This window comes from Saccoglossus kowalevskii, chromosome 16, assembly GCF_978046115.1.
Source record: "Saccoglossus kowalevskii chromosome 16, keSacKowa6.1, whole genome shotgun sequence".
NCBI lineage: Eukaryota > Metazoa > Hemichordata > Enteropneusta > Harrimaniidae > Saccoglossus > Saccoglossus kowalevskii.
Window position 1 is genome coordinate 7,306,814 of NC_140656.1, and position 14,754 is coordinate 7,321,567.

The following is a 14,754-nucleotide window of genomic DNA, read 5'->3' on the forward strand; positions in this document are numbered from 1 at the left end:
TCCTCTCGCTTTGTATGTACTGCTGTTTTCAGACAAGGTCACAATGTTTGCTTAACTAGACACCTATAACCCTGTCATTGTTCATATGTTTATATGGACAGTAATTATGAATGAATGACCTAAATGCATGACCAAAATTAATAATTTTAATCTTAATTGAAAAGTGAAAGATTTTCTCCTTAAGGATGCTCCTAGATGAATTATAAATACCCCAGTAACCTACTTTCATCAATAAATTGTAGAAAATTGAGTATTTGGTAGAAAAGTTAAAAAATTAATATTTTCAGTTTTGTTGCCAAGACAACTATTTTATATTTATGTATGGTATCATGTTTTAAGGGACAACATCAAAAGTTCAATGTAGGATAAAAAACTTAATTCCTTTAGTTTTTTCCCCTACCCCTCACTGAAACTCAATTGATAAATATTGATTATGGCGTCAGACTACATTCACCATTAAATACAAATTGATAATCGGACAGTAGTATTGCATAGCAGGTGGGTGTAAAAAGATTTTACAAATGCGCCAATAACAAAGAAAAACACATATTACACTCGCACCATTTTTCTCATCTTGGATGTTTTGTTTTTTTTCATTTTCTGTTATTTTTGTACATGATTGGATGTAAAAAAAAAGAATACAGATACTCCAAGATTTTTTTGACTTCATTAAAAAATAAATCGTTTTTATAGGATGGAAACTTTTTGAGGTCAAAACCCTCCCACCCCAAAACTAAAGCAAATAGTTTTTTATCCGACATCGATCTTTTGACATTGTCCCTAAGGTAGAAGCCTACTCAAATTAAAAAACCCAGAATTAATTCATTTTGTAATAAATTGTACTCCAAGGCAATATAAGGATGTTGACCTAAAAAAAAGTTGGGGGTCACCAGCCTTTTTTTCGAGAAATTGATGGTTGTATTTCAGTGGAAAGTCTCCATTTTGACACTATTATAACACTTTTACCACAAGTAGAAATATTATGCAATATCTCAAAATTTAGCCTGGTGACATAGGCTGAAAAAAATCATATATTGTTAATGATGGAGTACTTTTTGTTCTGAATTATTATTTCAAAAATCTGGGTTTTAAGAAGTGTCAAAAAATGCAATTTTTCTTTAACATTGTGTTCTATGGAATTGTTCTAAAAATAACAATTTTCAAGAAATATTAGGACATATTTCTCAAAAAGCATAACTGTAACACACAAAATAATGCTATTTCATTGTACCATGCGACATTAGCTTCATGATTGTACATAATAAACTAATGAACATTGTCATGCGATTTATGACCAATTTTGTCAAAATTGTGACTAGGCTTCTACTTTAAGATTTCAATCATTTTTAAGTCCTACTTTTGAATTTATAGATGTAATCATTTAATCTGTCACAACAGTGGCAATGATTTTATACTTCACCCATAATCCTTTACTGAATAATCAAGATGATGGACTACATAATACTGATAAAAAGTTGATTATCCATTGAGTGGAAAGTGAAATAAAAAAAACTATTAATGGTATTCTTCTACATTTGTAGTGCTGTGCTGTTAATACACCGTTACAATAGACTGCGTCCTCTAGCGACGAAACGCGTCAGTGACAGAACGTACTAATTTAGTTAGGCAGCTCTGAACATAACAAACCTCAGTAAACTGTATTTATTATTGACCGACATCCACAGATAAAAAATCAACTAAACGTTTGCATTATAGAAATATGTTGCCGTTACTCTATTTCAAATCGCAATAACACCGATTATAGTAGGTGTGATCTCTTAAATTGGTAAAGCAAAGATGGTATGCTCCCTGCCGAGAGAAAGTCAGTTCAAATGCAAAAGTGGAGTATGCGAAATTTCAATTACTTCTTCTCTGAATAAATGGTTATTTTCATCGGACTTGGTAGACAATTTATTGAATAGTTGACTTCGCGTATGTGTTATCGTATGTATGTTTTCTTGCGACCCTGACGAATAAGCAATCGGTTCTTTAAAAGTGTGTACAGATATATTGTTATTTCCAAGCTTAATGATTTTTAAGTTACTTCTGATATCACAACCAGATAATTAATCTATAGAAGTACAGTTGTTGCAGTTGCAATGTCGAAAAAGTACCTTTTCTTGTGGACATGCGAAATTCTTGACCAGCCAAGTGCTGAAGAGCGCCCTCTCTGTTTATCTTTCTTCTCTGAGAACATGAATGAAAGAACTCGCCATCATGAGTTTGTTTTACCAATGAACATTTATTTTAGTAAATACAAATGTATTATCACAAAGGCGCCATCTCTGTCGATTATACACGTGGTCCACTTACGAGATGAGTACAAAATAATCGTTTTAAGAATCAGAAATGTATTTGTGAACGTGTCTTTAATGAAATATATATATATATTTGTTCAATTTAAAAGTTCATTTTTAAGTGAAATTACTGTGTGACATGAGAATATACGTCCTTGTATACAAACTGGGATATAGACATTTTCAATGGTTATTGCCACCAAACTTGGCCTACCATAAAAGGAATTGAATCTGTATTCTTCAATTTGTTTCATGTCGGTGTCACATTAACTTGAATAGACTGTGCGGGCCGTTGATGAAATCTTGACTATAGCTGAAACGTATTTTCCAATACACTTGTTGATTTCAGTTTGCAGTAGGAAAGTATGATGCACTATTGCACAGTCCCTCCGTAACTATTCCGGTAATCGCGCCTCTAATGGGTGCAAGTAGTCAAATCGACCACTGTGTATATGATGATATAGTACATAGTAAAAATCTCTCACAAATATTGAAATTTTACTCCCGGGATATTACTACAGATCAAATACGATAACGACGTTTTGAACGGTCTTCGTGTCACCCATCATTTATCTTGAGAAGCATTTCAGCGATAGAGGGCGCGATTTATAGAAAAGTTGGTGGCATTTTTATCCGTTATTTCAAAGCCTTTTCATTTCCTCGTAACATAACAGTCGATATTCTACTGAATATACTGGTATTCCAGAAGTATCAGCAAGGCGAATTTCGCAAACAAACGTCTACACATGTCACCAAATAACAGTTTGAAATATGGCATATGATCTCAACATACATACTTTTCTAATACCGCCATTCACTCAAATGAATCCACCACAATCATCTTTATATTGAACGAAAGTACAATATATTGCAAAATGGATCAATCCGGTGTACAAATAAGTTTCGATCAGAAACCGCTGATCGGGGAATTCTGCCTACATAAGTCTATAATCACATCTATTTGAGGCATATCGTAGTATCAATTAAAATTTAAAAAAAATAAAAAAAAGACATACGCCATAACTCATTTATTTAGAGTGTCCCGATCGGCACAGCAACACAAACTACACATGTACTAACTAGTATACTAAAATATTCTCCAAACTTTTATGAGATATTTTACTAGATTTAATTACATTAGGGGGAAATAGGGCTCAATGCAACCTATACTCTCTGAATAGACCAACCACAAATGGGAATAGTACATATCACAGCAGTGGTTCTAAAATGTAATCCCCCCATTAGGAATACGTTAAAACATATCGTGAAAATATAAACAGATTTTTACAGTTAAAATAATACTATAAGTAGCATTCACCAACCAATTTGTTTAAGCTCTCGTAATAACATCGTCCTCTCGTCCTCGCAGTTTCGCATCTGTTCAGACCCCCCTCTCGACGAACGAAGCAATTTCCTGTAACGAGTTTACATAGAAATGTCAATATGTCGTAGTTTTTAGTTCCTCCGTTGTTCGATCACAGATAACAGTCAACACTTTTCTGAGACAAACGGCCACGATCACCCTTATACTCAGCGAATAAGTATTACTTCCCTGTCTTACGCCATGATACAGTACAGAAAATAATTCGATAGAACAGCTTCACGTCTCAGAAAAGCGATATTGATCAAAATTGGCGATTGATTATTTTGTATGGCCGGGTTGTCCTAATAATCTTTCTGAAAATATATAACATTCCTGAAAAATCGTTTTTCATGTGTAAAATGCGCTTGGCTTACACTTAGTCGTCTCAATATAAACAAAACAAATATGATTCAAAATACTGGCTGTTTTCGTGCATTCGACAATCCTTAGCATCAAAATGTAAACCCGAATGTTGTGACTTGCGCGGAGAAGACGCGTTAACTCTGCCACCACCACCAGCGTTAATGGTTCGTTCCGTACTCATTTCTCATTTTCTTAGCATAACCACGTACTTAGTATGGCACAGTTTGGATGATGATGGAATACACCATATCCATGGGGGTGTAATACTAAACTATTTTTTATGAAAACTGTTACTAGCCAAATAGACATTGCCATGGTTACACAAGTATGCTAATACCCATTCATTAATACATTTATCTGTCTGGCATATATTATCGTTACCCCAGCTTCCTCCGTATTTTTCTCCGCTTCGCTACCGAAAATCCGGTATACAAATATTTTCGGTAGCGAAGCGGAGAAACAGACGGAGGAAGCTGGGGGTAATATTATCGTTTAAGGTAGAGTTGCAGGTTCGTGGGCACTTGGGAGTGAATTTTTTTTTATTTTTTTTTTGCTTTTTATTATCCAAACAGTCTTGGCTATAGACTGTTAAAATTGTGAATGCTTAGCAAGATTTAGCAAGGCTGTACATAAATAATAAAAACGAAACATGGTGAAGAAAAGAAATGACGGGATCTCCATATTATGCACTGTATTTAATTTTTAACAAAGCGATAATACATTTAAATTTGGAACTGTTACAGCCATTTTAATTATGAGCATTAGCAAAGTTCTTACTGAGTGAATTGTTATGCAAATTAGCAATTATCTCAGCTTCTTTTAGTGTACATCTCAGAACTTTAAAAAAAATAGCTCCTAGACGCTTTGACCCTTTGTTTTGAAATTTTCACAAATGATTGACAATGTGTTTATCTTCAAAACGCCGTCGGGGCATTGTTTTTGGTTGAACAGTGTTACAACAATCGTACAGACAACTAGCCTGAGTGTGAATTTATGCATAAACTTGAAGCAGTGAAACTTTCTTCACAGTAAACAGATGTACCCATAAACCAATTTTGACAGGAAACAGAAGCATGGTTTAGAAGCTTTTTTTTTTTAAATCACTTTTGACCAAAAAAGCAAATTTTTGTGCATATTTCAAACTACAGTGTCCATAAAAACAAAACAAAACAATAACAAAATTTTAAAATTCATACAATAAGCTTTCCAAAACTATATAGTTTTGTGGACAAGAGAGGTCATCTTGGTTTCCTAATAAACTAATTAAAATACCTGTCAGGTAAACTGCATCTCTACCTTAAACCGACTCGCTTTAATAACGAAGTCTTAACAAAATATTCCGATTCTGTGTTCATGTAACAATTGCATTACAATCCACCATACATAAAAAAAAAACATCTACTTCTTACTGTTTACAAGCAAACATATGTATCCAATAATCGCGCCTAAACGTTTGGCTGCTTACACAATATCCGTATATTTTCCCCTGTGCGGAAATACTTAGACTTCTGTCAATACAGTATTGTGAATAGATGGCAATATACCCAAAGTGCTTTGACTTAAGGGGGTTCTTATAATAGCAAACACACGACAAAGGCGACTATTGTGGCAGAGGCCGCTCGCTCTCAAACCCAACAAGTTGCCACGTTACCACGTGTGTTCACAAAAATCAATTCTAAATCGACCGAGAGAGAAACGGCAGATACGATAAGAGTAACTGTAATATAATTAGTATAAGCTTGTTTTGTTAGGATAACACACGTGAATTACTTGAAGAGAAAGAGTGATTGGTTTCTTACTGATGATCTAACGTGTTAGTAATTACGTGTCGCGTAGGTCGAGCGAAAGAACTTGTATAGTTCATACAGAAAACATGATATTCCCACTCGCTTTATCCCGCTGGCTTAATTCGGTGGAAACGAAAGGAGGACTTAGTCTCTACGCTTTCTAGTTGCATGATCCGACAATGGCGACGCACTGTTGACAAAATGTTAATGTTTATGACCGTCACACCGTAGCTTTATCGCTGCTCTATGTAGTCTGGAGTTATTTAAGCGTGATGGTTACATCATGACTGAGTTCGGATGTTGTAATCGATTGCATTTCGATGGAAATTCTACGTTACACGACTGATCACGTGGCCGTAATTGACATTAGGAAAACCAGCCAGCCGATAACACATGCATTATTTGGTGCCGTGGATTATTCAGCGGGTATATACTGCGATCTGTGCATATGACTGTGTTCTAGCCAATGGTTTACAAGTATGTAATGTTAGTGCATGTATCGATTGATATCAAGACGATAGGAGAGCAGTAATAGTTATAAAACACGGACGCGGAGGGCCGTCACCAGGCCACCACACGAGTAATAATGAAAACACTCTAATTTGTACAATTATAATATTCATGTTTACTCACTCCTTCGGTATATGCTGCTAACATGTAAAAGACAACACTATATGACAAAAGCGTGACAGCAACCAACGCATGCACTAGTCGCGATTATTATGACATTGGTTTATGTCAATATTGCCCGATTCTGTTAACCGACATATTGTTTCGTTAATGATAAGTCCTGAGAGAATACGACTTCGCAATCACTTTCACGAAGTGGCGGCGAGGGTGACAGTTTCATCAACGAGGAACCGAGATGCCAAACAAAAAATGAAGAGACCGCAATACACAACGTAAGTATATTGTGTAAAATTTCTTGCATTGCTCTGTATTCTCGCTTTTTTCATTAATCTCTATGTTTTTCTCTTAGTGAATATGGAGATATACTAAAACCGTTCATTTTCACTGTTTTGAGCATATTCTCTGGGTTTTAAGTTCACACTTTGCTAGCATTGACCACAGTCCCTCAACACTGTGCATTGAGGGATTGTGCACTGACGTCAAACCATGTAACCCCAATTACAACATTTTCTTTACTGTGCTATGTGTCCATACTACAGTAGCCTGTCCCAACTTACCAAAATGTTCATTTGACGTACAATACCTGTAAAGTATTGACCCAAATTTGACCACGCTGATGAATGAATGGAGGTCGAATATGTTTTACATGCATGGGACCCATGGTATGGAACACGACGTGTCGCAACGACGACATTCGCGGGACTGTCACGGTCCATGACCCGCGGCTGGTGGTCCAAAGTTTACGAAACTGTGCGAAAAAGCAATAAACCAAGGTCTGGACCATGAGTAAAATGATTCAAAAGAAGCCAACTTGAGCATTGCCTAATTTGTTGTGGACCCATGCTTCTATAGCGATACCAGAACCATGGACCTATAAACCCCACACAAGGACTATCTTCACGGCTAATTGCCTGTGTTTGCTTTTCTTTTCTAATTTGGCGATGATGCCCACGGGCGATTTTTGTTCAATTAAATAAGTTTTTCAAGTGTAAAGGTCGGACCAGGTCAAGCGTCACGTTTGCGACATGCTCGACCAATAGGTTTGGTGCATTTGAAGTTGATATTCTGTCCTGAATACGTCGGCAACTTGTAGCCTTGTTGAAAATTGGCTAATGAAGCGCACGGTCACTGTCTCGTACATACAAACAAATGGTCCCAAGAGAACTTGAATGCGACATACTAGTAGTCGGACCAATGGTGTCACGTGATATTGGCAGAGATACGCGTAATTTAACCCGTTAAATTGCTCGAGTGATATAGTACGACCATCGCAAATTTCGCATTGTACAATCTGGGGGAAAAGTCTGTGTGCATGTGTGTGTAAGAGGGGTTTGGGTTTGCACTCACTTTGGTAGGTTGAGCTATTGGTTACCGGGTACCTAAGAGAGAAACAGTAGCATGTTGCTCCGAAAGTTTGTTGTATACTAAGAAAACCGTTTTTCTTGGAAGGGGTTGGGTTGTAATTATGCAAATCAACTCTGGTTTTAACTCGAGCAACTTAAGCCAGATTTTAAATCACAAAAGCAGAACGAAACAGGATCTTGCTCCGGGACAGAACCATTGTACATACATATACCTACCCATTTTTCAGGTTAACAACCCCAGGGAGAGTTTGTTTTGGGGTTACGTGTATGTTTATAGTGACTGTCATGTTATTTTAATACTATTAATTATTGTGTGGCAATTATATATTCCAAGTGAAAACATAAAGTTTCGTGAAAACTGTCCAAATATTAGACCATTCTTATAAATTGCCCCCTCTAGTGACATATCGTTTCTGTGACGTCAAAGTGACGTACTAGTATATGGGTGAAGGCAATATCGTTTAAAACGGCCTTAGTGTTTAGTTGTGTAATCGTTCGTTATCCAGAATATAGTAAAATCTCTCTACTTAAGACGGCAACAAATCAAAACGACCTCGATGCTTTGAATGGCTTTGAACGCCTTATCGTCTCAGACACGCGTCGCTAGAGGGCGCCGTTTATAAGAAAGGGGTAATAGTAGCAAATACTGCATATGTTTTTCACTGTTCAATTCACTTCAGAACATAAATTTAAAGTCGTCCGTCAGTACCATTACCATTTCATTATTTACCCCGTCATTCTGTTCAGTATCGATTTTAAATGCAACCTATTTAACACTCAATCAATACTGAAGCCGAAGTTGTCACTTATATTAAGGTGACAAATTAGAATTCAAAACCTCCCTCAATAAACTTCAATGGATACTACATTATCGGGGTTGACAACAGGTTAACGTACAATACAGTGTCCTCGCAATAAAGCAACTCTAATACTTACATAACATTGACAGTAATCAATAAATTTACATCATACATTGTAGAAGGCGAATATACAAACTATATTACAGTAAAATGACAAAGGCGTGGTAGAGTGCGGAACGAATTACATCTAATTACGGTTAATTATGTAACTAATATAACGTGTTTTATTCAAGCTGAACAACAAATACCAAAATGAACTTATATATAAACCATATACTATATAGAAGAAAGATAAACAACAAATTGATTCGCTTTCATCTTGCTAATATGTTAATTTCACCGTACGTTAATTCACCACTAATTGGTGCCAATGATCTTAAAATTAAAAAATATACATGTATATATATATATTTTTGATAAACGCCTAAATGTGTTACTCTTATGCATAAAGATTTGTTGTTCAATTTATTTTTGCTGCAAATTACAGCGATTACAGCTTAGATTGTACAGTATACACTCTGCTTGGGTTTTCTATCCCTCAACAGCTAGCTCGATTTTTCTACGAATATTTGCTAGGGGAAGCCACGAAGCCGCTAGTTTTACATTCGACTGACTGTGATGATGATGTAAATCTGATATCCCCCTTAATGTGATTATGCGTCGCTTGTAATCGAATACAACATGATTAGTATGGTCGCAATGGATGTACTGTAACTGCAGTATTTATTCACTGGGTTTAAGAACTCGCTCGTGGTTTCACTGACAAATCTATAAAATCAAATAAAAAACCCAGTATTATAAAACTAGTGAGATTAAATTATTATACGTTCACAGTATCATAGTGCACGGGAACACAACCTGTTCTTGGAAGCAAATATACCAGTAGTCTATACGCGTTCTAAACAGCGTAGGTCATCGACTAGTAAGTTCAATCAAAACAACAAAAATATTTGGTTACTTCATTCAGTCGGTTCATTTTTGCCTGGATTTACTCCTTTAAAATAATTAAAAAAAAACACACACATCGCTCCATGAAAAGGGTTGTGTGTGGGTAAGCATTTTTGGCTCACCGACTTCAAGGAATCATTGTGAAAACCAGTCGTGTCGGTGTTCATTCTCTTGCCTCTGTGGAAGTTTTGAACAAATGGAGCAAGTGTAATGCATCTTCAGGTCATTCTATTTTGGAGAAAGGGGAGCGGGTTCAAAAATATGTGCAATAAATTTGGCCAACGTGATATATTCATGTGAATGTCTGTGTTTAATCACACGGAGACAAGATTGAACAGAACTGATGTCGTTGCATTACGACATAGCCCTGCTTTCAGTGTGAGTGATATTTTCATCACATAGAACTGACCCTCGCTCTTTACGTCTAGCGCGTGAGGTAGTATACATGGTATCGTCGATGGTCGCGGTGCTGGAATCAGAGCTCAACACTAATCATCGAAACCGCCTCTCTTAATGTCAACACGAAACTATCCATGCTGAGCCGAGTTAGTAGTCTATAGTGTTGTATCATTTACGCAATTTTATCTCTGAATTGTGCCAGGGCCAGTTCGTCGGTGCTGTGAAACATCGTTCGAGTGTGACTTTTTATCATAAATTTTAGAATCTGTTGAGCTTTAATAGACGTGCCGAAGATTTAGCCAGTCGAGGTCATGCAGGGATAAGCCAACCGTGTTGTTGGCGTTTACGGAATCGATCGAGTTTCGAAAATTTACTAGTGCATCTATTGACGAGTTGGAGACTTGATCTGGCTACTGGTGAACGATCTGCGACGGGTTTTGTTTATTCTCCATTTGGTAACTTAGTACAAATACGCGTCGAGTTTCGAAGTCGGGTTTGTCCAAAACAGTTGTGCAAAATAACTTGGATTTAGGCCGGGATTTGATGACAGTTTGACAATTCTGTGACAAAATTGTAAGGATCCAGTGCTACAAATCTTTTTCTTCTGTGTCGACTATGGGGTAGCAGTTGCCACAAGTGTGTCAGAATTATTTGCTGTTGTGTCACCGTGACGACTGGCACGAGCCGCCATCATGTCGTCGTTTGGTAGAGAAAACAAGGACAACTGCACGACACGCGTATAAAAACATGACATTTATATTATCGCAAGAAAAGTTTAATTCACAGTAGATTAGGTCGTGGCAGTTTTGAATATCACCATCCACCACTATTTTCCTTGTTATGAAGGTAAACATGGACTCGCAGTCAGACAACACAGATTCGCCACTGAGTGACACGGCAGAGCCTACGTCAGAAAAAGCAGATACGCGAGTAAATACTTTATCGGGTCTCTCTCAACATTCAACTCGGTATGTCTTACGATTTGTATCAATAATTCATTATCAAATATAATTGTTTACTGTTAAAATATATTTAACTCTGAACGATTTTTTTTTACCGTTATTTCATCGTCTGCAGCAACGACCGCGGTCAAATGTGGAACTAGAATTTAGGCACGCTTGACTGCAAATAGTGTTTACACAGTGACGACAAAGTTGTGGCCTTATGCCAAAATAACATTGATATTTTCCTATTTGTGGAAATGGCTTAATTTTTATTCAGCCATTTTGACAGTATTTGAAATTACATAAACTTTTAAAATTATATTCATAATTTAGAAATATGGTTTTTGAATTCGAGTCCATGGTGTTCACATCCCATAACATTATAAATAGTTACTGTACTTTATTCAAGTTAGCTTTACAACTTGACCGTGACTATTGGGACTGTGTGAATCATCCACAATAATAGAGTGTGCTTTGCTTTGTGAAGGTAGTATTAGTACAGACATCAGTATAATAAGGTAATAACTTTCTAATCTCCTGGGTGTGTCTCATATTGTTCTCCAGGGCAATACTATTGTCACATTTTGAGCCCAAAGCATCTACTTGAACTATGTATACTATGTACTAGTACTTGACGATAGCACCTTCAGTGTTTATGCCTGGTGGCTATTAGGCAAAATGATTTACTACAGTGGTCCCCAAGACAATAACAAAATCCTTCAATTAGTCAAATGATGTTAAACACACAACTGCCCTATACAATTGTTTTCCATTATAATTTTAATCCAGTAAGTAAGTTTGCTTTGAGATTAGACTTGACTGGACATAGCCTTTAAGCTCTTGCAAATGCCAAACTGCTTTTGCCTAGATTGAGCCAGAAATCAAAATGTTATGACTCCCAAAAAGTAACTTACTAAAATATATATTAGTATCTACAGCTATGAAGCCAGTCGGGTACTACACCCTCTTTTTATGACAGTCATAATTAAAAGGCTAGAACCTGGCTGGAATCTCCATGCTGTAGTTTGTAGAGACTGGTCATCCTAGATGTCTTGGTGAAGCACTTCTGTATTGTCAAAATGACATAAATAATGTGAAAGCAATGTAATGCAAAACAACACAACTGTGTTTGGTTGTTTCAATATTTAATAAATATAAAATGCAGTCTGTTATTGACGGACACCCACAGCTCAGCATGATATTGAAGCTGTGAACACGCCTCCTTCAACCCATTTATATCACAGTCCTTTGAGGGCAAAACTTTTCAGGAAGAGTATTTCATATTCCTTTATTGATCAGAACAACATATAGTCCACCTGAACACATGGCTGTGCAGGACACCTGCTTGACACACTTGTCAATTGGATACTTCTCCTTATAGCCATTATATTTATAGTAACACTATAAATTACATCAAAATGCTGCTCAAAGCTTCCTGTTAATGATTTGAATCACTCTCATTAAGCTGGCAATAAAATTGATTTTTCCTGTCCTTTTCAATCAAGAAAATAATGAGATGATCATAAAATTGCATTGACAAACACTTGAGTTTATATAAAGGGTACTGTAAAATATGTCGTTTTAGCTAGCATGTCATTTTAGCTAATTTATCTAATCTGTTATTTCGCTAATTTAAAAAAAAGTATACCCTCACAATGAGAAACAATTGTTTTACATGCGTTGTGTACGTCGCTATGAGTCCCATATCGAACTAGCCGTGGCGCGACGACTACCGTCCTTTAAATTAAGATTCTGTTAATTTGTGCATTGGATCCAATTCACTAAAATTGCATGTAGCTATTTCAATGTGTTTTACAGTAATCTGTATCATACTATCGTAGTACTATGGTTCCATAAGGACTATTTTATTTCTTACATTACATATGGGAGCAAATACACACATTTCACAACATTTCACAAATTATTTTATTCAAAAAAGTTGTGAACAAAATTATGCAAAAAAAAATATTGTCTCTGGTCCTGTCATGTTAAAGAAAACATGATGTGCTGAGACATATCATTTTTTTTCCTTTAAAAAAAAATTTGTAGCCTCTTTTTGTGAAGGGTTAAAAATGCCTCATATTATTTATGCATATGAAATGTACTACTGAAATTTAAATTATAGAAACAATTTGCATATTAAAGCATTTCTTCCAGGTATCATGAAATGGTTTCCAAGGAAATTGATTAGGTCCATTTTAAATTATTAATCTTGATCAAAATATCATATTTCTTGATGAATTTTTATTTTTATCAACATGTGTTTTATTATTACATATACATAGATGATATTAGCATAGACTTTAGAAATACATGTGTTTCTAGTCTAGGTTGTACATGCAAGTCGATGAAAAATAACATTTCTGAGAACAATTTTGTCTAAAAATAACGTCTACTGTATACAACTCTCCAGCTTTGCTGACTGTGATGTGATATTCAGAACTGACTGAATAATTTAAACTCTCTTTTACTCTTACAGGAGTTCATTAACCTCGGCTCCAGATGCTCATTTTGTCCAAGATGAATCTGAGGATAGCAGTATTAAAGTAGTTGTGAGGTAAGTAGTCCATCTCATATTACATCATCATGGCCTGTAAGTTTGATTCTGAGGTTTGTTTCCATATTACGTTTTAAATTTCAATGTTTTTCATGAGTCCAAATGCTGTTGATAATTTGGGTTTCCCATTTAATTGTTCAAATTTGTATTATTAATGCTTTGGAATAGTGTTCCAACATTCACAAATGTTTGCTGCTGTTTTGAATGGCTGCGGCCACAATAATTCAAAACAATGCAGAATCCTGGGCACAAATTCATACCATAAATATGTCACTTAATACAAAATCTATTACCAAGACCCCAATAAAGCTCTATAATGCTCAGAGTGCAACTTTAATGCATTTCCATGGTAACCTGATAGCAAAGCTCAATGTATTGTATTATGCATTTCTGAACACAAAAATGTTGATTTAATGTGGCTTAATCTTATTTGTTTGTGTATTTGCTTATTCCTAATTTGTTCCTGTGACAACACGTTATGTCATTGCTATGTGCAACAGGTGGTATAGCTTGCTATAAACTTGTCCGTGGGTGTCCAATGTTTATCACATTTACTGTTTTTTGAACTAGTAGTTTGCTAATTGTAACTATTGTGTGAAAAACAATCCTTTAACGCTGTAGTCCAGAGTGTCCTATGTTTACATGTTGTTTTTGAAATTTTAACATTAGGTATCGCAAGTCTGTTACACTACAATTAGAATTTGGGGGTCATTTGTCTGACTAGCCAGTTATGGAGCGCATGACATTGTATTTTGAATATATATTTAAGTTGAATCAAGTTGAGTTTTAGTGACACAACCTTTGTTAATTATGGGACATTCGACCATAAATTAATATTAGTAGGACTTACTATATCATACGTTATTAATAACTTCAGCAGTACGATGCATTGTAATAAATATTTATAATTAATAATTTTGCAACGCTATTATACCGAAATGTTACTTTTTATCAAGCTGACTCAATTGCCATAATGTTAATGTGATGAAGGTAGGACAATTGGACCCTCCCCCAAATTTGTATCAAGGAGCGAGGTCACATAAACATTTGCTATGTTGAAAGAAAACTGGTTTTGAAATGGGATGGGATGGAAGTGACACATATAAAGTACTCTACTTAGGTCAACTTCTCCAATAATTAATGTGGTTGGAATTAGCTATATTTTTGAGTCTTTCAACTCTGATTTTATTTCAAAAACTAGACAAACCCACTTGACTCAGAATTCATTGGCTTTATGTGTAA

The 14,754-nt window shown here is 35.7% G+C and overlaps 1 protein-coding gene across 2 annotated transcripts in view; it reads left to right on the forward strand.

Moving 5' to 3' along the window:
* The first annotated feature begins 10,228 nt into the window (after positions 1–10,228).
* LOC102807359 (uncharacterized) overlaps positions 10,229–14,754 on the forward strand; it is a 37,476-nt gene continuing 32,950 nt past the window's right edge. Inside the window, exons 1-2 of one of the 2 annotated variants that reach the window (XM_085491691.1) lie at positions 10,229–10,979; positions 13,435–13,512. In XM_085491691.1, coding sequence (XP_085347817.1) covers positions 10,852–10,979; positions 13,435–13,512 — 206 coding nt within the window. In that variant the 5' untranslated portion in view covers positions 10,229–10,851. The remainder of the gene's footprint in view (positions 10,980–13,434; positions 13,513–14,754) is intronic. The other variant, XM_078009454.2, reaches the window with a different exon arrangement.